Raw genomic sequence first — 23,309 nt, forward strand, 5'->3', positions numbered from 1 at the left:
CGAAATGAATTTTTCGGAAATGTTATGAAAAGACATGTTATTTGAAATTGTAAAAAAGTGGTTCCATAAAAAATTCAATAGTGCTGTATCTCGAACCAACGACCTTTACAAAAAAAGTGACACTCGAAAAGTGACACAAAATTTCTGAGGGTTAAAAAAATAAAAAAGTGAACCCTTTTTTTGAACCCTCAACGAAACGAAGTAAATTAACATTTTTCGGATGATTTTACAAAATAAAAAATTAAAGCTAATTTTAAAAAAATTTAATTTTTTATTTTTAATAAAATATGAGTTGGAAAACTTGCGTTGTAAACCGAAATTATGAGATTAACACAGAATACCCTTATGCCATTAGAAGAAAAAATGATAAAAAAAATCATTAAAGAATTTTCAAATAAAAACTACCGGTTATATTGCATGTAAATTAAACAGAAAATTATATCTTAAACATCGTATTGTTGCATTACAATTTATTCCAAATCCTGATGACAAACCTTTTATAGATCATATAGATCACAATCGTTCAAACAATCACGTTTCAAATCTCCGTTGGGTTTATCAGTCAGAAAATCTAAAAAAATACTTCTTCATATAGCGATAGAGCTTTTGAATTCTTCGACGAAATCAATGAAGATTCAATTGAAATTTTAGAATACGGTAACCATAAATTTAAAGATTATTATTATGATCCTGAGCTTGATTCTTTCTTCTTCTGGAACGACATTAAATTTAGAAAATTAACAATCTGTTATGATAAGCGCGGTTTGGCATTTGTTAGAGCGTATGACGTGAATCATAAAAAAAGTACAAGTACGTTATAAAAAATTCATGAAACTTTACGGATTATTATAAAACTTAGTTTAAATAATTTATTTTTTTGTCATATTCTTTTTGCGTTAAATCCTTCAAAAAATGCTTATTTTCTCCGATTCGTTGAGGGTTCAAAAAAAGGGTTAAAAAATCACCTTTGAAAATTAAAAGGTACTTTTTAAGTTCAAAACACTAAAATCCACATAGAATTTACAACTTTCGACAGAGAATTAACATTAAATTCTTTCCGATAAATCAACCGTCAACTTTTGCGTTAAAGCCTTCAAAAAATGCTCATTTTCTCCGTTTCGTTGAGGGTTCACTTTTTGGTTAAAGTTAACCCTCGAAATTTTAAACAGTACTTTTTACATTCACAACCTCAGTTAATAACAACTTTCCACATAGCATTAACAACAACTCATCCGGATTCACGAAAAGCACACATTTAAAAAATAAATGTCATCATGAATTTAAATATATTTTATTACTTTCAATCAAAACCAACCGATTTATGAAAATCAATCGCGTTTACACCGTTCATCCTTTAGTTTATGTAGCGCGGGTGGGAGCGAGTGCGTAGCACGAAGCTCACATAGCGCTGTGTGTGTGTGTGTGAAGATGATAAGAATAAATAATTATGTCATATCTATATTGGATTGAATTTTATACCAATGAATTAAATACACTATTAAAAATTCATAATATTTATATTTCAAATAATTTAAAAACAATATATTATGATTTATTAAATATATTGTTAACCATTAGACATTCATTTAATTTATATAATGGTTCAGAGAAACAAAATATTTTAATGAAATATTTTTTATATATGAGGAAGACAAACCTAATCAAGCATATGGCGGAAGAATAATTGATACTTGGGAAAATAACCCTAATCTAATTGTAAGTTTTTCCATAGAAGAAAAAGGAGGGGATAAATATAAAGAGAAAGAAACAGATCAACAAGGTAGTGTCTTCGATCAATATCCTGCATTAAGTGAATATAGACGATATTGATTCTTTTACACGTGCCTCTGAAGTACACACTCCTCTTCCACTCGGTTATACTGATATTGGTATAGATTATCTTCTTTAACGTTTTACCGATATTGGTATAGATCCTCTTCCACAACGTTATAACGACGTGGGTGTTGACCCTGAAACGAGTTCACAACCAGAACCTCAACCACCTACAGCATTATATGCACAACAGCCTTATTTGCTTCGGCGAAGACCATCACAACAATCTCATCCTGTTGTAAATGAGTCTCAAGATATAACTCCACCAGTGTTTATACCACCACCTCCTCCACGAAGAAATCGATATCGAGTTTTTACCACCACCTCCAATTCTATTAAATCAACCACCCCAACACCCCACTTACACAATTACAGCTCAGGATTTTCAAAATAATTTTGTTAATCTATATGCTTAATAGACATCCTGATAATTTTATAATTCTATTTAAGGGTTTTGGAAATATCGATATCGATTCATTATTTCATTAATTATATTATAGAAGGTGAAGTTTGGTCACAAAAACCATTATTACCTAATGCATATCAAGATATGGTGAATACATTAGCTAATAGTCAAGATATCACCCCCGATTAATCGTTACTAATATTATAGAATTCGAGGGGTCAGATGAAGATAACGCATGGATACCTTACTGGATCCATTTAGAGGGGTTTGGTATAGAAAGAGCACAAAATGTAGCTCAAAATGGGGCACAAAACTTCCCTTATTTAGTTTCAGAAAATATTCCGTATGTTATCAAACAATATTTACGAAGATTACAAATCTTCGATTCACTATTAAATAGTGAAAATAAACAAAGGGAAGAATTGAATGACTGTTGTTTCATATATGCTTTAAAACAGTCAGGTATCCCAGAAAAAGTGCTCGATAAAATCCGTTGTAGGATTTTAGTTAAATATCAAGTTGCTTCTAAACTTGATTTCGTTTGTAAAAAGCATTCAATTTATGCCCAAATCCACAAAGTTTATGAATCCATCGATGAAGATGGTAAAATTAGAATTAGACCTATTGTTTATCAAAAACAAGGTCAAACATTTAATTATGTTGGTCTTTAAATATCTCATAATGACACACTTTTTATTATTCTTTTATTACCTTCATTTATAATTCTCTCACCAACAACTATTTTTATTAACTTTTCTTTAGCATATCTTTCATTAGTATAACTTATTTTTATACAACGATTTATAGTATCATAATCTTTGAATAAGAATACTTCTGGTGTTGAATCACATACAAGTAATACTTTTTTAAGATCTTGTATAACATCTGCTTTATTCAGATCATATGGACATTTCTTTCTAATATCATTATAATAAATATTAGAATTAATATCTATACTCGTTTGTTGCATCATTTAGTAAAAATACAAAAAATAATTTTTAAATTGTTATCACAAAAATATTAAATTATTATAAATAGTCAAATCGTTATATAGTTTTTTTTTTTAAGTTCCTTCTGGAAAACCTTTTATTGATTACATTTCTGTCAGCTATTTACGAGCGGATAGACCTGGTGAAATGAGTAATCTCGAAAAAAAATATTTTGAGGAGAAATAGATGGTGAAACATAAAAGATATGATTTAGTTGTTGATAAGTGATTTGTTTATAGATTACTTTATTATAATTAGTTGTTGATAATTGATTTGTTTTGTTCATAGATTTAGTTGTTAGTAATTAGTTGTTTGTAAATTACTATATTATAATTACTTCTTTATCATATTTCTCCTTTATCATATTTACTTCTTTATTATATTTATCCTTTATTATGATGTTTCGTTGTAATACATGTAATACATTAAAAACTTCATTATAAATTCACTACTTTCTATAGCAGTTTATTTATACATAACATTACATTACACATTACATGTGTTAATAGTGTATTATTTAACAATAAACAGTTCATTGACGGCCTCTACGAGGCCTATTAAACGATATTTTTTTAAAAGTAATATTTGTTAACATTACACTCTTTTGTATAGATATACTATTTGTAAAGTATTAATTCTCTTTTAAATATATCTTATAAACGGATTATCTTATAACGATAACATCGAAGGGCCCTGAGACGAAGCCGTAAGAAGGGCCCGTAGATGTTCTGTGTGTGTACCTCGATGATTGGCCTCCTTGTAACCCAGATATTAACCCAATTGAGGTTATCTGGGCTATTATGAAGAAACGTTTCGAGGAGATTGATTCTACTACTACCTAAATATTTGACTGAATTAAAAGCTTTGATTCAACAAGCGATCATCAAATTTTTTTCTGCCATTGATTTTCAATTAGTTCATATCGTCTTAATACTCAAGCAGTTCATTTTCAAATTCTAATGAAAAAACAAATAAAAATTTCACAAACGTTTGTGTAACAAGCTTGTATCGTCCTTCAACGTTTTTTGAAAGAAAAATCGCCAAAAAATGTGTTATTTATTCTTGAAGAATCAGATAAATTAATATCATTACGCAGATTAGATATAGTGCAAACTCATGGTCTAAATTTTAATAACATAAAATATTGATATATTTATTAACTCAAAATGTTGTTTACTTCTACTATACAAGAAGTGTTTTTGACTGGGGTCTTTCTGATTAACCAATATTTTTTACAAAAAATTATTATTATTACAATGGTTGAGATTCTGAAAAATCTGGACAGTTACATTGATTGACTTGTTTTACACCTATTATTGGAGAAATACTTATATTAATGAGAATAACACATATATTTATAATCACCACGCTTCCTACGATATTCGAAATCGGCACGAACATTTTTAAGAACGTCGCTAACTGTCAAGCTTTTGGTGATTGGTGAGACGAGGTCCATAAATGCGTAATGATTTGAATGTTGAATTCCTGGATTATTGATCAAATTACGTATATCAATAACAGTCATACACAAAGGGACTTAGTTTGTTCATTAAACTGCACCCAGAGAGAATAGCTCCAATAATCATGAATCCACTAAGTCTTTTCTTTTGTGAATCATATGACTCGTAGCTTGTAATGTCATCACGGATGAAATTATGCCCAGAGATAGAATTTGGTGAAGAAGGTGAAGTTTTTTCTGATTTGAGAAATTGATAATTTGAGAAATTTAATTTTTTGACATTTTGACATTTGCTTCGTGAATGCTTTTGACAATAAACATTAGTTGATTGGATTTCAATGTGTAATATCTTTTAAAAGATAAAATAATCAAGAAATACTTTTTATAGATCATCTATCGTCTGTTTATCGTCATCTATCGTTCTCTATCGTCTTCTATCGGTGGACGGAAATAAACCATGCAAAATTGGGATTTTGTCACTTTTAAATATGAAAAAAATGAATTTATCGATAAATATTATTTAGCATCCTTGTTCAATTATAACATCAATAATATCAATATATTATATATTCTCAATGGTTTGTTCTAATATCTTTTTACTATTATATGATTATAGTATTACAGCGAAATTTGCGATACGGATTCAATACATGACGGGCAATTCCTGTCGACCATATTTTTTATATCATCAAATATTATTGAATATATTTGAGCGTGACATGATTTGAATGTGAAGATGTTTTTTATGACTGAATACTCAGCTCTTATAATTTCGAACGGTTATGGTGTTGAAATTTCGAATTTTTCCGAAATTCAATACCTGGTAAAGTCTTGCCTTGAAACGAAAAATTGGTTTTCTATGTGTACCGACTCAATTTACAATATACACTTGTTCAATTATATAAAAAAATTATATATTTTGAATGCTTAATATGTATGTATGATCTATGTTGCCTACTCTGCAATTGTTACATTGGGACTCAAAAATATACTTCAGCTAATCAATCATTTGAAACTTCAGATATTTTTTTCTCAATATTGTCTGAATACAATAGTTACTCATCTACAGTTCGAAGTTTTTAATATTGAACAAATAATTCTACATATATCATTCAAATTGATACAAATCTACTCAAAATCATACCACAAGATCTTATATGCAATCTTTCACTATATTGCATATATTTTGATATCGCTGGTATGTATTATATATAATTTTATTGTCGTTATCAATTTTGATTGAGACTGCATGTCGTTCGAAAATTCATTAGAATTTTTGAATGTTTGAACCGTAATCGAATAATTACTCCATTTATAGCTGAATTTCGTGCTTCTTGGGTTTATTTTTAGTTATATAACTAATGATGATTATGTAAAAATATTACTATTCATTATACATTTTGAACGTAATTCATATGCATTAGGATCCCAATAAATTGTCTCAACCATCAGATTTAAAATATGCACATTCATGATTATGTATGCCACAATTTAAATTTTTTTAATGTTTAATTTTAATATTGTAAAAATTTTTATCTCGATAAAAAATTATATTTCAATACTAAGCCAGTAATATTAAAGTGTGATCAAATTGAATTGAATTTTTATTCTCGGATTTTATGAGTTTAAATGTATTTTTCGGACTTTTTTCAGCATAATTTTTCACAACTTAAGCACTCAACTATATCTTGTATAATTATATTGATTTTTATGTCAGTAGCAACTAAAATTCTTATAAATTTCGAAGGAAACGGCATTTTGTGAGTTAATCAACGATAACAATAAAAACCGTTTATCGCAACAAAAAAATCATTGATTTAGCAGCATTTTTATTCGTAACTTTCAACAAATCTATATATCACGTAATTTTCATCTTTGGCCCTAAAACAGAGATTACCTGAAAATAATTTTTAATCACAAAACATAATAAAGTATATGCTGGTGTATAAAATAATCACATATAATAGAAATTCTGAAAGAGTCATATTTTCTCTCTCGATCAAAATATATACAACCTAATAAAATCGAGGTCAAATACATTTTTTTAAAAATGTAAACTTTGTGATTGTTTTGAATTCAATTTTTCGAATCATCAAACCATTTATATTTCAAATCGATTCTTTATATTATAAAAAATATGTATCTGAAATGGGAAAAACATTCGGTTAGCTCTGGGTCTGTATCTTTATTATTATTTTATATATAATAAGCAAAGTTTTACGGTTATGCATTTTTATTGTCAAAAAGTTTCTATGATTTATTTCCGATACCAACAGTCGCAAGAATAGTTGGAAGATGGATTCGTAACAAAATTTTGGGTAAATAAAATGATGATATTGATATTGCAATTGAAGGATGTGATTATCGTGCTTTTAATGAAAAATAAAATGAAATATTTCCAATACAAAAATACTGATATGTAAAAACTTATCACAATTGAACACATTTTATTAATAATGAATTTTGGATTGATATTTGTTCTTTAAGACTGATGATTTTACTTATTCAGATACAAATTCACTTGGAAAACCATTATCCGATGCGATATACATATATGGTTTTGAAAATATATTTTATATTTCTTGCTTGATTTTAATGAGCGGACTCCATTGTAAAAATTGTCATGTGCGTTCTAACAACAACACTGAAATTTAAAACCAGCAACTAAAATTAAATCTTGTAAAATTGTTGGCCAAAAAAGCAGAACAAGCAGAAGAAGACGCTAAAAAAGAAGCTGCTGAACACAATCATCAAGTAATCATTGAAGAGGAAGATGATGATGGTGAATTTGATGATTCTCAATGTCATGATATTTTGGTTACTAAATATTTATTTTGTGGCCAAACATTTGAAAACAAATACATTGCTCTTGAATATTTGAGTTTGCATGGATTTAGGTTTTCATATCTAGAAAAATTTAAAGACAGAAAAAGGTTTATTGAACACCTTGTCGAGAAAGTTATTGTTGATAATTGTTGTGTATGTTGTTCTTGTCAATTCAAGAAACTTTCTTCCATTGCGTGATCACGCAATTTCTTTTAAGGAAGAATTACCAGATTATTACGCAATGGGAACTTGTGTTTGTGAGTACAACCAATGCATTGATGAAAATGATGAAATGCGCTTATGTCCGATGAATGAAATAAAATCGCTGTCTTTATCATCGTAACCGTCAATTTTCGAATAATTTGCCACCAGGTTTGAACAGTTGGCAAATATAAAAGTGACAAATAACATCGCATCGAGTGGAAGTTTATGAGTTTCCTTGACGAGGTGCAGCGCACTGTGCGCATAAATATCAGTAAAAACTCTTAAAATTTTGTTTTTGGATTTGTTTATTAAATCCAAAGGTAATGAATTACCTTATTCTTCTTTAGAAGCGAAACAGCGACGTCAACAATGAATTGTAGCGATAACGGCACTGTGTGTCCGACGCGTTGCCTATTTCCCGAGCAATTTGCGCCCATTTGTTACCATAGGTACTATGCAACTTGGCAAGCTTTATGTCATCGTTCAGTGTCCACACCCTGTTTCGTATGCCTGGGTAAAGAACCCTTTGCCATCTTTGTTGGCATTGCGAACAATCTCTTCCGTTCCCGACAAATGTGGCGATCAGGCTCCATTGTGTACCGTACAAGTAAATGCCGCATAGCAAGCGATTGTCTTCGGCATACTTCCAGTGACGTGTAACTTGTCGACCTTGAGAGTTACACTTGAAGATGTCGCCTTCAACTGGAAGTGGCGGCTGGTTTCTGCAACTTAAGATCTCGTTGAGGCGACTGAGAGCTAAGCTGCCCATTGGTAACAAATTGATGTAGTTTATTGCTGCTTCTGTGTTTTCCTGTTGCTGTATGATAGTTGTCAAGCAGCTGCTTATGTAATTTATGATTTGATCTGGATATTTGTTGCCACCAAGAATGATTTCAAGACAGAAGTTGACGAGATGCGCGTGGTTCGCAGCAGTCATGCTTATTAGATAATGAGGTGATGATGGCCATGCAGCCAAGTTTGATACAATTTTCTTAAAGGGTAAAAAAGCTTCCGATAACTTTTTGATAATGTAAAAATAATACCTGTTAAAATTCCAACTTTTGTTTGAAATTTGCGGTTGACGTATTTCGTTACAATTTTTTTGTGACCATAAATTCCAGAACATTCATTTAAAAATTCTGTGCTTTTTTCTGGAAAGTGGTCGGTGGAACATCGCTTCCATAAATGTTCACACGACAGAACTATGATCCACTTAGACGGTGGCTTCGCGTGTGTTAGGAAACAAAGGGTGCAGTGATGATACAATTGGTAAAGGAAGATGGACATCGTGTTGATTACAAAATATTTGGATATCAATAAATATGATCAAAAGAACATTTGAATGGTCTTTTGGGTTCGACAAAGGGTTAATGTTTGATAAATGGCCAACATCACAACAAAAATTTGAATTTTGAAATATTTCAACCAAGATAAAAATGGATAAAGAATGTTGAAAGACAAAACACCACAAAACCCACAACAATGAAGGAAATATGGAGATTGGAGGGATCCAAGATAATACTTGATATATTGGATCAATTGATATTGTCATAATATTGAAAAATGGATTTGTAACATGTAACAACTTGGTTACTTGGTGTAATTGTTGGATATTATTATCAGTTAGAATATCTCTAATAACAGTTAAAATTTTGATTGTTATTACAAAATCTGGTTGGTTACACAAGTGAAAAAGAGATGATTAATAGCATCATGAAATAGAATATGATTCATATTTTTGTTCCTCTTCTTTGGAGAGCATAATTTTTAATTCTGATCATTACTCGCATTTGGACGATAAAAAACCACTCAATTTTACGTTGGATATTAATGGACGAATATTTGGTTAGCTCGAATAAAAGTAAATTGAGATTGCGCTTCTTATCAAAATGTGGTTTTGCGGTGTTTGAAACTTTTCGTACGGAAATTAACGCTCAAGAGTTTCGCCTTTCTGTATTAAAAAAAACAAAAAATCTTCAAACACCATGGATCATTATGAGTTTTGCCAATATGAGAAAATATTAAACCAAATAATCTGATTTTACGTCATTGATTCGTCTAAACAGTTTTTCGTTTATTTTTTTTTAATAATTTACATATATAACTCATATGGTATGATCGCAAGAATGGCTCTGATCACGTTGTTGACACATCTTTCGAAACTCGTTACGGTAACAATGCTCGTCATCAGTATGTTTATCATCACAACTTTATCATCGTTCGTCCAAATCCTCAATCTCATAATTCTGGTACAACATGGAATGGTCACTATATTGTCATTCCATTCGTTTCATATTTTCGAGATTATCATCCAGACAAAATCAATTGGACTCGCAAACGAAATTACATTGCTTTTATTGCACAGACTTATGGTGTTGCCAGTAAAACAAGTAAAGCCATTCGTCAAAAGGCAACTTCTCTTATACAAAACATGACGCGCGGTAAAGTATTACTTTTTCGTAGAAGTAAATCATCCATCATAGATACTGTTAAATTACTTCCACAATATTATATGAGTTCAGACTTTGTGTTTGCCCAAGAGGTGACCTTATTCTTCAAAACAAAAGAGTTTTTCGATACAACTTATTTCGGGTGTATTCCTGTTTTGATTTCAGATCCAATGACAATGCCATTTGAATTACTCAAAATTCTCTGTGTGAATTCCAGAAAATGAATACATTCAGATTTAGATATCATGGAAATGAGCCTCCAAAAGTGGGTGAGGCTTTTTTGGGCATTTTCATGGATGCTATACATCAGACGTTTATATCAAGAACAATATCATGATACATATTTCTGTCCTTCCAAAAATAGTGAATAACTCCTTTGCTAGTAAATTTAGATAAATATTTCAGTAGAAGCTGAAAAATTAACAAAATAAAATAAAATCTGATCAGTGTAAATTAAATGTTTGGGATTTGCTTATGTTTTGTAAATATTTACATGAATTTATGTAAAGAACCAGTTTACTAAACTGAGTTTGGTTATCATCACACCATTAAATTTTAAATACATTTTTAGCCTCTAAAGGGGACACACTAAATTCGCTAAATTTAATTTTATTGATACATCTCATTCGATGACTTCTGCACATGTATTACATTCGGTGTTGGTATCTGAAACAATTTTGATCTGAATATCGAATTCCACAAAGCTTTTAGGTAACAAGAGATGAGCTTTAAAAGCAAAACATCCATCACAAATAAAAAATTTATCAACTTGTGATTAATTATTTGTTGTTGTAACACCTATAATTTTTGATTGCGAAATAGTTCGGTTAAACTATGAAATGAATGGTATATGAAGCTTTTTGTTGTTGAGAATCGTATTTAAATTGTCAATCATAAGTACTGAATGAGAGCATTCAACAGCAAAAGTTCTGTGATGTTGAGCAAATGCATCATCAAGTTAGCAGTTGTGAATTCAAAGGCGTCTAAAATGTATTTTAAACCATGTGCCAGTGTTTAACACACTATTTGAAAACCTTAAGTATGTTGAAGAATTCGTATGTGTGATTGATAGTATAAGCTTCTGAAATTATTTTTGTTCTTCTACTTCTGGGTTGAATACAAGATCAGAAAAAAAGAGATGGAATTGATGTGCACGCAAACACGTTGATGCGCTGATTATTAAATACAATTCGTGTGGAACTATCTGCATAACAAAATGTGCTTGGAAGTGTTTGATGATGAAATTAAAAATATATATTAATGCGAATAAAAGTTATTGATCATGGTAGAAAAACATGAAAAAAAGAATTTTTTTTTATTAATTAATTAAATGTGTTGATTTGAATATATACAGACCCTATAGATAAATTTATCTTCGAAATGTGTGTAACTTAAGTATATATTTATTCGAATTATTACTTGCATGCTATAGTTATTATAATAATTAATATGCAATATTCAATAAATATGTAATATTATACATTATATATACATTATATATACATTATATATACATTATATATACATTATATATACATTATATATACATGATGTTATATATGAATATGTTATATATGAATATGTTATATATGAATATGTTATATATGAATATGTTATATATGAATATGTTATATATGAATATGTTATATATGAACAAGTATCCCCGAAATACAATAGTACTTAAATTAGTTGTTAAATATTTCAAAAGAATGCAAAATAATAAGATAATAAATAATTTTCATATGAAATTTTATATAAAAGCTATTCATAATAATATAGTATAATATCATTATAATATTATAATAATTTATACAACTTATTTTAATATTTTTTCAATTTTAAATCTCTAAATTAAATGATATTGTTTTTTTGATAATGAGTATTTACAAAATATAACAAAATCAAAAATATTATTTAGAAGAATTTAAAAAATTAAAAAAGTTATAAAAGTAAAACTCATAATTTATCATAGTTTGGATTTATTTTTTGGCGAATACAAAAAATAAATCCAAGGTTGAAAAAAAGATAATTTTTATTCCAATCATTTTGCATGCTCAAGCGGTTCGAAGTCAAATTTGAATGAATGGACGAATAAAAATTACTCAATCAGCTTGTATCGTACTCAAAAACAATTTCAGAATAAAGCTAGCTCAAGAAACGGTAATTTTGACTTATATTCGGAGAAATAGAGAAATTAACATCATTACATATAACGTCAGATAAGTTGAAAAATGTAATATATTTAAAATTTAAAAGAACATGAGATAAAAACAATTGATAAACGTACCTCAAGGCAGTATTTTAAAGATCATTTGCAAATTAATTTTGTATATATATAAATCCAATGAAATTAAACATTATGCTAAAATCCAAAAATTAAAAAAAAAATTCAGCGGATAAATTCAATGATCGGAAATCGTTTTTTTCAGAAAAAAATCATCGCTATATAGAAAATAATGTATTGTTTGTCCCAATATATTTCAAAAATATGTACTTATACAGATAATATTTCATTAATTATTAATTATTAATTATGTTAAATAAGTATATCATTAAAGGATTTCCAAATTTATTATATCATTCATTTTTTCATTAAATTTATAAATAAATTAATTTTAAGAAATATCAAGATTTCATATAAATACTTGGAATAAATAACAAATCACGCTTTTGTGATGAGATTTTAACATTTTTATTTCTTGACAAACCAAGGATCATTTGATTTGGCAATAAATAAATAACGTATTTTTTGAAAGAAGGCTAAAATTATGATAATATTTACCATCATTCAAATTCGCTTCTATCGACACTTATCGTTGCCATTATCGTTCAATATAAACCATCTAAAAGTCGACTTTTGTCACTTTTTGGAATGAAAAAATAAATTTATCTCGTGCTAATCATGATATTATTCTTACATTTATATTAATCATAGATGCAACTATGTATGATTATAGATTATATATTCATAATATCAAGATCGTAAAATGATCGCTATATACGAATTGCAGAAATCGAAAATCAATATTGTATATATGTATTGGGAATTTGTTGGTCACAGTATTGAATTCTTACTGTTTCGAAACATCGTGTTAGTGAGAAAATTAGAAAAAAAGAATTGAAATAAAAAATTGAGATTGAAATCAGAGAAAGGTTGTGTTGAAAAAAAGTAATGAGGTATTAAGTTTAAAGTTCGATTATCATTTTATACAAAATCAATAAGTATTTATATATTTATATATATATTTTTAACGATTAAATTTTTGATGTGTTAAAGTTTATAATAAACCATTTTATACTATCAAAATTCATGAATAATAATTATTAATTACAATTTATAAAAAAATAATCATTTTTTTTCAAGATTTTCACTGTCGAACTCAATAACTTCTCATAATTCTTACTCAGTAAATAATTTCATTGAGTCAAGATATATATTTATAATGAAATATATAAGATTTTAACAAACTCATGTCTTCCTATCGTTCTCCATCGTCTTCCATCATCACAACGATAGAGAACGATAAAATGTAAACTACACAAAAGCTGATATTCGTCACTTTTTAAAATTATAAAATAAATGTATCTCATTTTTATTTGAATATAATATAGTATTTATATTAAATTATAACATAAATTAAGTACATATATAATATATCTTGAATAGCAAGATTCAATATTATTTTTGTATCGAGATATCATGTTTTTCACATTGAGTTTAATATATAGTATTAATAATATGTTTTATATGATGTTATATACAAATATTTTATATATAATGTTATACATGATGTTACACATGTATATATGTTATATATTGAGTTATACATTTAATATGTAATACATTATTTTATACGTGATGTTATATACGAATATTTTTGTCGATAGAAGTTTTTTTAATTTATGATATATTATAATTCAAATGTGAGTGTTGTGGTAAAGTAACCGTTATTTGATGCATGTTTTTTGATCTGTTCCTCCAAGTTACTCATATCAATTATGCTAAAGGAAGTAGTAAAATGCTTTATGTTTTTAATAGGATGTGCTCGGATAAATAAACGGTTGATAATTGTCCGTTAAAATCATAAAAATTCATTTTTCTCCATTCCTTTTCAAGACTTGAAATAAAATGATACATTACATAAATTCATATTTTAAGTGCGTTTGTTTAAAGTAAGTTTTAGATAAAAATAGCCATTTAAATTTTTCCTTCTCGTAATTGCTCACTTTGTATTTCCATCAAAAATTTATTTTTTCCAATTTGTTTTTGCAGAAACATGATCCACATAAGTTCTAATATATTTCAGCAAAGTTATATAAAATTTTATATAGGGTCTTTTTCTATTGAAATTAGAAATCTGCTACATTTTTCAAAGTCATCGGTTTTGCTAGGGTACTCCAATACAAACTTTTTGAATATTTTAAGTATCAACATAAAATAATTATTATTTTTCTTAATAAAAAATATAAATGTTATAATAAGAACAAGGCTTGTTGAGTCTTTTTTGATAATTACTCCTTTATTGCGAAATTTCAATGAAAATTTAATCATTATATTGACCATTTTATTTTATGCTTTGGACTTTTGCGAATATTTCGAATTGCTCAGGAATCAGACAACAAAGTCGACCGTTAGAAGCCATTATATTGAAAAAGTGCCCTTATTTCAATACTTTATGTGGATACGATTAAAATATTGTGATTCTTTTTAGAGGTAGTAAATCTTTTAATTGGCAAATAGTTTTTTCATCATATTTGGAATATAGATAGACCATCATAAGTTGATGTTAAAATGCAAGAATAAAAGAAAACGCATTGGTCAATCCTTCGAAAAAGTAGATTGAAAAAAAAATTCGAAAAAAAAATCCTTCAATTCTGAATAATTTTCTGTTATTTTATACCAAAAGAATTCCCAATGGTTATGTATTACAAATATGTGATTTGTTTGCAATTTAACTACAAATTCATCAAAAAAAATCCATTTTACCGATTTTTGTTGACAGGGTTATTAAAAAGTGCTTAAAATATTGGTACACAAATTTTGTCGCTTATTTAATATTATTCACGCACTTTATGTAGAATCTTATTCTATCATTATTTTGAATTGAATTATTTTTCATAATGAAAAAAATAAGATTTTAATTTTTTTTACTAGAGAAATGTGACATGAAATCCTTATTATCAACAGTTAACGATGCTAAATTCAGTCAAAAAGTTCCAAATATCATCTCAATTTTCCTAGAACCAAATAAAGATGTTTTTTTTTTTTTTTTTTTTTTGTATTTTTGTCTTCTTTAGAAATTTTCATCTTCAAATCGCAATGTTTTATTGACTAGTAGCAAAAAAATGGTAGCAGTAAATTCTTGTGTATTTTTCGAAGTTGATGAATTAAATGATAATGTGACTATAAATTTTCAAAAATAATTTTTGGTTCAATGGTAGTGGTTAACCGTCCAAAATGATCGGCTTGTGTTCGGGGCCCCAAGGCGGAGGTTCGATTCACTGCATAGAATAAATTTATTCATTTTTTGCAGAAAGAAAAATTTAAAATGTTCAAAATCCTATGTAACAAATATTTTATATAATTTTTTATTGATTAAATAAAAATGTGTATCAAATTTCTGAATAATTCATATAAAAATAATTTGATTTTTATACTTGATCAATTTGAATTTTGATATAACATGGAGTAACTTACATTAATATTTTATTTTTAAGATATCATTAGATTATTAAAGAACCATTAACAGGAGAATCTTTAAATATAATCGGATGGATATTTGATAATTGTTGTATCTTTTTTTCAACTTATATATATTCAGAAATTTAGATAATTATCATGTTATACGTACTTGTGTCGTTTTTATAACTATAAAAACTGTTGGTTGTTCTTTTCAACGCACAAATATATAATTAGATATATAATATTTTGAAATTTCTATAAATAAATTATTTAATATGTTTCTATGAAAATGATTTTTCTCATCGAATAAATTCATTCCAATATAGAAATTGTATATATTTAAAAGGAAAGGAAGCATTAACAGTTCAACCAATGTTTACTCAAGCATTGAATATATATATATATATATAATTTCTTCCTGCATTCGGGATTTTGTTTTTAATGCGCACATTAACATAAATGAATGCTTGATTTTTAATTTGAACAAAACAAACTTTATTATATATTTTTTGACTAAAATATCAATTATTATCAATAAAAAAAATTTAAATAAATATTTTTCTATTTCTATTATTATAATTTTACAAAAATGAAAATCCTGATAATTATAAAATGAATAGATCTTTTCAAATTTTGCATTAAAAAAAATTTCGTTAAAAAAACATATTCTCAATCGCGTAATAAATTACATTAATTATATCTGCCTGGAAATCTCCCTTGAAGAATTAACATAAATATCCTCATTTTTACCTTCACAACTTGTTACTTATAAATAAAAAAAATTTTTAAGAAAGAAATTAACATCAATAAATCAAAAAAAAACAGATATCTAATTTGATGATTTAAAAATTATTAGAACTTATAGTAGTATAAAATAATATAAATTTAACATAACGTTTCTTCTCATAAACAAATTTCATTATGATCATTCTGAACATTATAAATTTAACTTTTTCGCAAAAAATGAATAAATTTATTCTATGCAGTGAATCGAACCTCCGCCTTGGGGCCCCGAACACAAGCCGATCATTTTGGACGGTTAACCACTACCATTGAACCAAAAATTATTTTTGAAAATTTATAGTCACATTATCATTTAATTCATCAACTTCGAAAAATACACAAGAATTTCCTGCTACAGGGTTTTTCAGAGGAATCAATGGCGTGATCAATGGAAATAAAGTACTGCAAACATTATCTGCTGTTTCTCGATTTCTTCCCGATCAAAGGTTTTGTCACTCTCTTTATTGCGTGGAGTGGAACAAACTTCAATAGTATGATAAACTCGTCTCAACTTCAATTAAAGAATCAATTTGTAATTATATCTCAAATTACAACATCTTTATGAAAGCCTTCACCACCTTAAAGCATTCTTTAATGTTATTTGCGTAAACATTTGGGGGAAAAGAGTTGTGAAATTAATCACAAGCTTTTTTTCAAACAATTCGGATGATTTTTGTTCAACTTTGTTACTCAAAGACATCCTTCATAACAATGATACGATTTAATGTTTAAAAACCTTTTCATAAATTCTTCAGAAGGAGTTCAATTTCATAAAATCAGACTGTTTGGTTGAATATTTTCTCATTTTGGTGTAACTCATTTAGGATTCAGGGTGCTTGAAGTTCTTTTGTTTTATAAGTTAGAAAGGTTAGAAAGGCGGAATTCTTCAGCGTTAATTTTCGAACGACACCTGAATTTTAATTCAAAAAAGCTTCGAGACTTTCCATCCAACAACGTCTGCTTTTTGATAAGAAACACAATTCTTGATTCATTTCAGGTGAATATTCAGAAGGTATTGAATTGATTTCTGCCGATCAAATTCGAGAACTTTAAATTTAAAGTTTCATTTCCTGAATTCTGCTTCTTGTGATTTCAATCTCTTTGTACAATAGTGTAAAGCATGCCAGAATTAAAAATTATGATCACCGAAGAAGAGGAACAAAAATATGAATCATATTCTATTTTATGATGTTATCAATCACCTCTTTTCCACTCATGTAATCAACCAGATTTTGTAATAACAATCGTAATTTCATATGATATTAGAGATATTCTAACTGATATGATACCTTACAATTACACCAAGTAACCAAGTTATTACATGCTACAAACCCATTTTTTCATGTTGTGACAAAATAAGTTTCCACTATCTTATATCTAATCGCGCACTATCTCCAATCTCAATATTTCCTTCATCGTTGTGGGTTAATGTAGTGTTTTGTATTTGCAAATTCTTCTTTTATTGTTTTCTTGGTTTGAAATATTTCAAAAATTCAAATTTTTGTTCTGATGTTGGGCATTCATCAAACTGTACGGTCTCACCACCCCCAAAAGACCACCAAAGTGTTCTGATCATACTTATGGATATTAAAATATTATGAAATCAGCACGAGTTCCATCTTCCCTTACCGATGGTACCATCCATGCACCCTTTGTTTCCTAGCACGCACTAAGCCACCATCTAAGTGATGATCATAGGCTTGTGCACGGCCATGTTCTAAGGGCGAACATTTATGGAAGTGAAGTAACGGCCACTTTTTCAGAGAAATTATGAATTTTGGGGATAAAATAACGGGAATCGATGATTGTAGGGTTGAACGGAACAAAATTTTTTTAAGAACTTTCATAAACTATTGAAAAAATCGATATTATCGGCAGTATCGGTTTCATTTTTTGAACGGATTCTATTAAAACTGATCGGAAAGTGATAATTTTTTACAATTAGTTTATGAATGTTACAGTTAAAAATGTATACAAAATCCGGACAACCGTCAGTTTGACAGGTTAACATAAACTTTTTAACTTTAAAGAAAATTGTAACAAAATTGACCGCTTGGTCATCATCACTTCATTGTCAAACAAGCATGATCAATGCGAACCACAACGACCTCGTCGAATTCTGTCTCTGGATCATTGTTAGCGATGGCATCTACCCACCAAATGTCATAGGGCAAATAAGGCAAAGCTTGACAGCGATTATAGAGCAACAGGGAGACATAAACGCAGCAGTAAACCACATCAACATGTTCCTAATGGGCAACATAGCTCTCATATGCCTCCACGATATCTTAATATGCAAAAACTATCCTCCACTTCCATTCATAGACACACCATTTCACCAAAGAAACCTAAATAATATAAACAGTTGGCTCTATATCGAAGACGCACGCTTGCTGTGCGCCATCCACTTGTTCAGCAGGCATTGGAGCCGGATCGCCCAATTCGTAGGAAACGGAAGAAGTGGTCTGCAATGCAGGCAGAGATGGGAAATGGTTTTTTGTAATTTAATGATGCAAAGAAATTGGACACTAAAAGAAGACAAGGAGCTGATCAAGTTGCATAATATCTATGGCAACGATTGGGTGACAATTTCAAAGAAAATTGGCAACAAGCTGAACACGCAGTGCCGCTTCCGCTTCATGATCTTGAATGATCTTGGCCGCGTTCCTCCACCTGATAAGGAGGAATGAAATGCTTTGGATTGAATAAAAAAAATCCAAACACAAAATTTTAAGAGTTTTTACTGATGCTTATGCGCACAGTGAGCTGCACCGCGCAAAGGAAACTCAGCAACATCAGCGCTACAGTCGTTTTCAGCGCTGTGAAGATGTCATTTGGACAGTTTATAATTGCCACTTATTCAAACCTGGTGACCAATTATTTGCTTTTTTGAATGTGTAAATTATCGGTTAAGATGATAAAGACAGAGATTTTGTGTCCTTCATAGAACCGAAGCGCATTTCATCATTCTCATCAATGCAGTGGTTGCACTCACAAGCACCAGTTCCTGGTGAGTAATAATATGCTGATTCTTCATCAAAAGAAATTGCGTGATCATGAATGGCAGAAAATGTCTTGAATTGACAAGAACAGCACACACAGCATTTACTAACAACAACTTTCTCGCCAAGATATTCCACAAGCCTTTTTATGTTTAAGTTTTTCTGGATATTGGAAACTAAGTCCATGCAAACTCAAATGTTCAAGAGTAATCTATTCTTTTTCAAATATTTGGCCACAAAGTAAACATTTAGTAACCAAAATAACAACATTGAGACTCATCTAATTCGCCATCAATTCTTCCACTTTAATGATTTCTTGATGCTTGTATTCAGCAACTTATTTCTCAGCGCCTTCTTTTGCTTATTCTGCGTTTTTGGCTTAAAATTTTTCAAGAGTTAATTTTGGTTGATGATTTGAAATTTCAGTGATAGTATTAAAACGCATACGACAAGTTTTACAAGGGATTCCGCTCATTAAAATCATACAAGAAACATTAAACAGATTTTCAAAATCATATAGTTAAATTTGCATGTAAACGAAATTGATTCTACTTTTTCGACGTCCACTTATATTGACTCAAACTTATGTTTTTTCTGTTGAATTTTCCATTTTTTTTTTTTTTTTTTTCGTTCAACTAAAAAAATTTCCATTTGACACAATATCGTTCGATCATATATATCTGGTCGTTCATAAAAGCTTGTATTTTTGGAAAGCAAAAAGTCGTACAAGTAGAAGATAACAAAATTGGTAGAAAATCGAATATTTGATTGACATATTGAGGGATATTAATTTAGTGAGATATAGGTTCGATTTATTTGTTAACTTTTTAAAAAAAAATTCGATTTTAATTTTCATGAATGTTAGATCAATTTTGAAATTATCAACAAGCGTATTATGTAAAATAATTGAATACAAAAACTAGACAGATCAATCTAAAAAAAATGAACAAATGTCTTTGCAAATACTAACTTTAAGCCAATATACCCTAATTCAAACTTTATTCATTATATTCTACAATATGTTTTTATTAATATAATGAATTTTATCAGCAAATGCTATACTATATAATAACTTTAATGAATTATTACAACAAAAAGTAATGGAAATAGCACAAAATGAAGAAGAAATGAAAATCAAATTATAAATTGATGCAAAAAATAAAAAATCGAACAAAACTTTAATAAAAAACACTAAAGAAATTTCTGACTGTAAAAACAATATCGAAAACATAAAACAAGAAATTAAAGAATTAAAAAAAATGAAATTAATTTATATAAAACATTATGGATAGATATGAACCAAACGAAAAATGAAAACAAAGAAATAATTAATAAACTTCAAGAAACGAATTTAATTTTAGAGCAAATACTTTTGGAAATAAATAAAAAATTGAAGAAGAAAATAAAGAAATTCCTCAAAAAGAAGAAGATGACGAAATGAATGAAATTGAAGAAAAATTAAAATCTTTGTGCGCATCAATCGAACATTCTATAAAGCAGCAGAAACATTTCATAGAGAAATAAAGAATTAAACAGCAATAAGCACATAAAATTATAAACCAAAGAGTGCAAAATCTCGAACAAATAAAAAATAAAGAATTGTTGAAATAAAAAGTAAAATAAGAAAAAATAAACAAAAGATGAAAGAAATTGAGCAAATGCTCAAAATTGAAATTCAGAAATATCAATAAATCTGTTTTTATGTTTAAACAAGAAAAGCAAATGCTTGATTCACATTATCCAAAAGCACAAGAATTACTTAAAACGAATCAAGAAAAAAGGAGAAAAACTTATTTTGATAATGAAAGAAATGGATGAAAGACTTGGATTAGTTGTACCAACAGAAGATACAACAAAAGCTTCAAGAGAAACACATGTCATGCATAAATAATAAATGAGAAACAAGAACAAATTAATGAATTGATGAGAAATATTAATGAAATTAAAGAAGAAATCAAATAAATACAAAATCAAATTGATGACATAAAATGTTATCATAAAATGATGAATAAAATTATTCAAGATGCACAAAGAGAAGGGAAACCAAATGTTAAACAATTATGTTCAACTTTGGATATCTTAAGAATTATCGGGAAAAATAATAAAGAAAAAATTAAAATGTTCGAAATTGAAGATGAAATTATCGAACAAAAATTATATGAATTAAATGATATGTATTCCGATGAAAATTTAAGTCAAATTTCATTTGAAATAAAGAATTTGCAACAAATATTAAGAAAACACAAATTGTGTTTTAATCAGTTGCTAAAAATTAAAGTGCCAATAACGAATACAAATGAAATGAAAGAAATGAATGAACAAAATAAAGAATATAAACTGAAACTTGTGGCATTAAAAAGAAAAGAAAGTGATTTAAGAGCAAAAGTGGAAAAGTCTATTAAAATTTTGAAATCTTATAACTTGGATATACCTGCGCCTCCTGGAAGAAGGATAAATAAATAAATGTTTCTAAATTTGTAATTTATCTTCGAAATGATATTGAGCAATGCTTTTATGAACTTTGGTTATAGAATTCTAAATCTTTGATATTCTTTAGTGTTCAAATGATATATCCTACAAATAGAGAAATTATACTTTTTTAATATTAAAGTGTTATACTTATAAAACATTATTTATAAAGATATTGTAATAACATTAAAAATCCCAACTTCTTGAAAATAAATACAATAATGATGTGTTAAAAACAGTTAATAATTTTACAATAGCATGAACATACAAAAAATATCAGTCAAAAAAATATTTCATTTAGACATAAACTGGTGAAAAGTACATAACCCCATCGTTTAATTTCAAGAAGAACAGCAAATCAATCTTACCAATGTTCTTATATAAGAATTACAAAATCATTTACCGTCCATACGCTGTTTTGTTCATGTGCATGTGCGTTGATGCAACCAATAATGAATTTGCTATTCTAGAAATAATCCATCTCTTTGTCGAAATCATGGGCACATACTTCGGGAAAGTTGATGAAATAGATTTACTAATTGGCTCCCATAAAGTGTATGTAATGCTTGATGAATTCATTGTTGCTGGTGGAGTTGGTGAATGCAATAGGCAAACAATCGTAAACAGAATGAAACGATTAGATTGATATCTTTGTTGACATTCTAATTTAAATTTTATGTAAAATTTAGGCTAACTTGTGACTTTCAAGCCATTTTAAAATGTTAATTTTTAAATCATTAAAATAAATATGAAATAAAACAAATTGATATTTTTTGCATTAATATCAATTCCTTTTTGTTCGATAAGTAATTTAACTATTTCTATTTGACCATTTTCAGATGCATAAATAAGTGTTGTTTGAAATATGATAAATATATTTCATATATTATCATGATGTCCTAAATTATTAAAATAAATATGAAATAAAACAAAGAAATATCTTTAGACCACCAACAGAGTGGTTCCGACTAAATATTAATTGAAAATTAAATTAAGTAAAGTTATTAAATATAATAAACGTACTCTTCATACTTTTGATGATTTAATGCAGAGTGAATTAAATATAAAATATTTCATAATTAATATACAATTGGATAATAATAACACAGATATTTTGTTTTTTCCTTTGCTTATATTATTGAATTTTCGCCTATGGTCTGCTTCAGCTAAAAAACTGCCTGGCAATTTTGGAGATAAACATAACA

General features: G+C 28.0%; 2 protein-coding genes across 2 annotated transcripts; one reads left to right on the top strand and one right to left on the bottom strand.

Annotated features, from left to right (window-relative positions):
- Positions 1-8,060: 8,060 nt before the first annotated feature.
- GO595_005482 (Myb-like DNA-binding domain containing protein) lies at positions 8,061-8,654 on the bottom strand (the record flags this gene model as incomplete). Its single annotated transcript, XM_067918729.1, has 1 exon — positions 8,061-8,654. One exon carries the CDS (start codon positions 8,652-8,654, stop codon positions 8,061-8,063), a length of 594 nt encoding a protein of 197 aa, XP_067774350.1.
- A 10,063-nt stretch (positions 8,655-18,717) lies between these two features.
- GO595_005483 (Myb-like DNA-binding domain containing protein) lies at positions 18,718-19,323 on the top strand (the record flags this gene model as incomplete). The annotated part of the gene is made up of 1 exon (XM_067918730.1): positions 18,718-19,323. The coding sequence occupies one exon, from the start codon at positions 18,718-18,720 to the stop codon at positions 19,321-19,323; it is 606 nt and encodes a 201-aa protein (XP_067774351.1).
- Positions 19,324-23,309: the final 3,986 nt, after the last annotated feature.

The sequence above is a fragment of the Histomonas meleagridis genome, assembly GCF_020186115.1.
Source record: "Histomonas meleagridis strain 2922-C6/04-10x chromosome Unknown contig_342, whole genome shotgun sequence".
Classification (NCBI taxonomy): Eukaryota; Parabasalia; order Tritrichomonadida; family Dientamoebidae; genus Histomonas; species Histomonas meleagridis.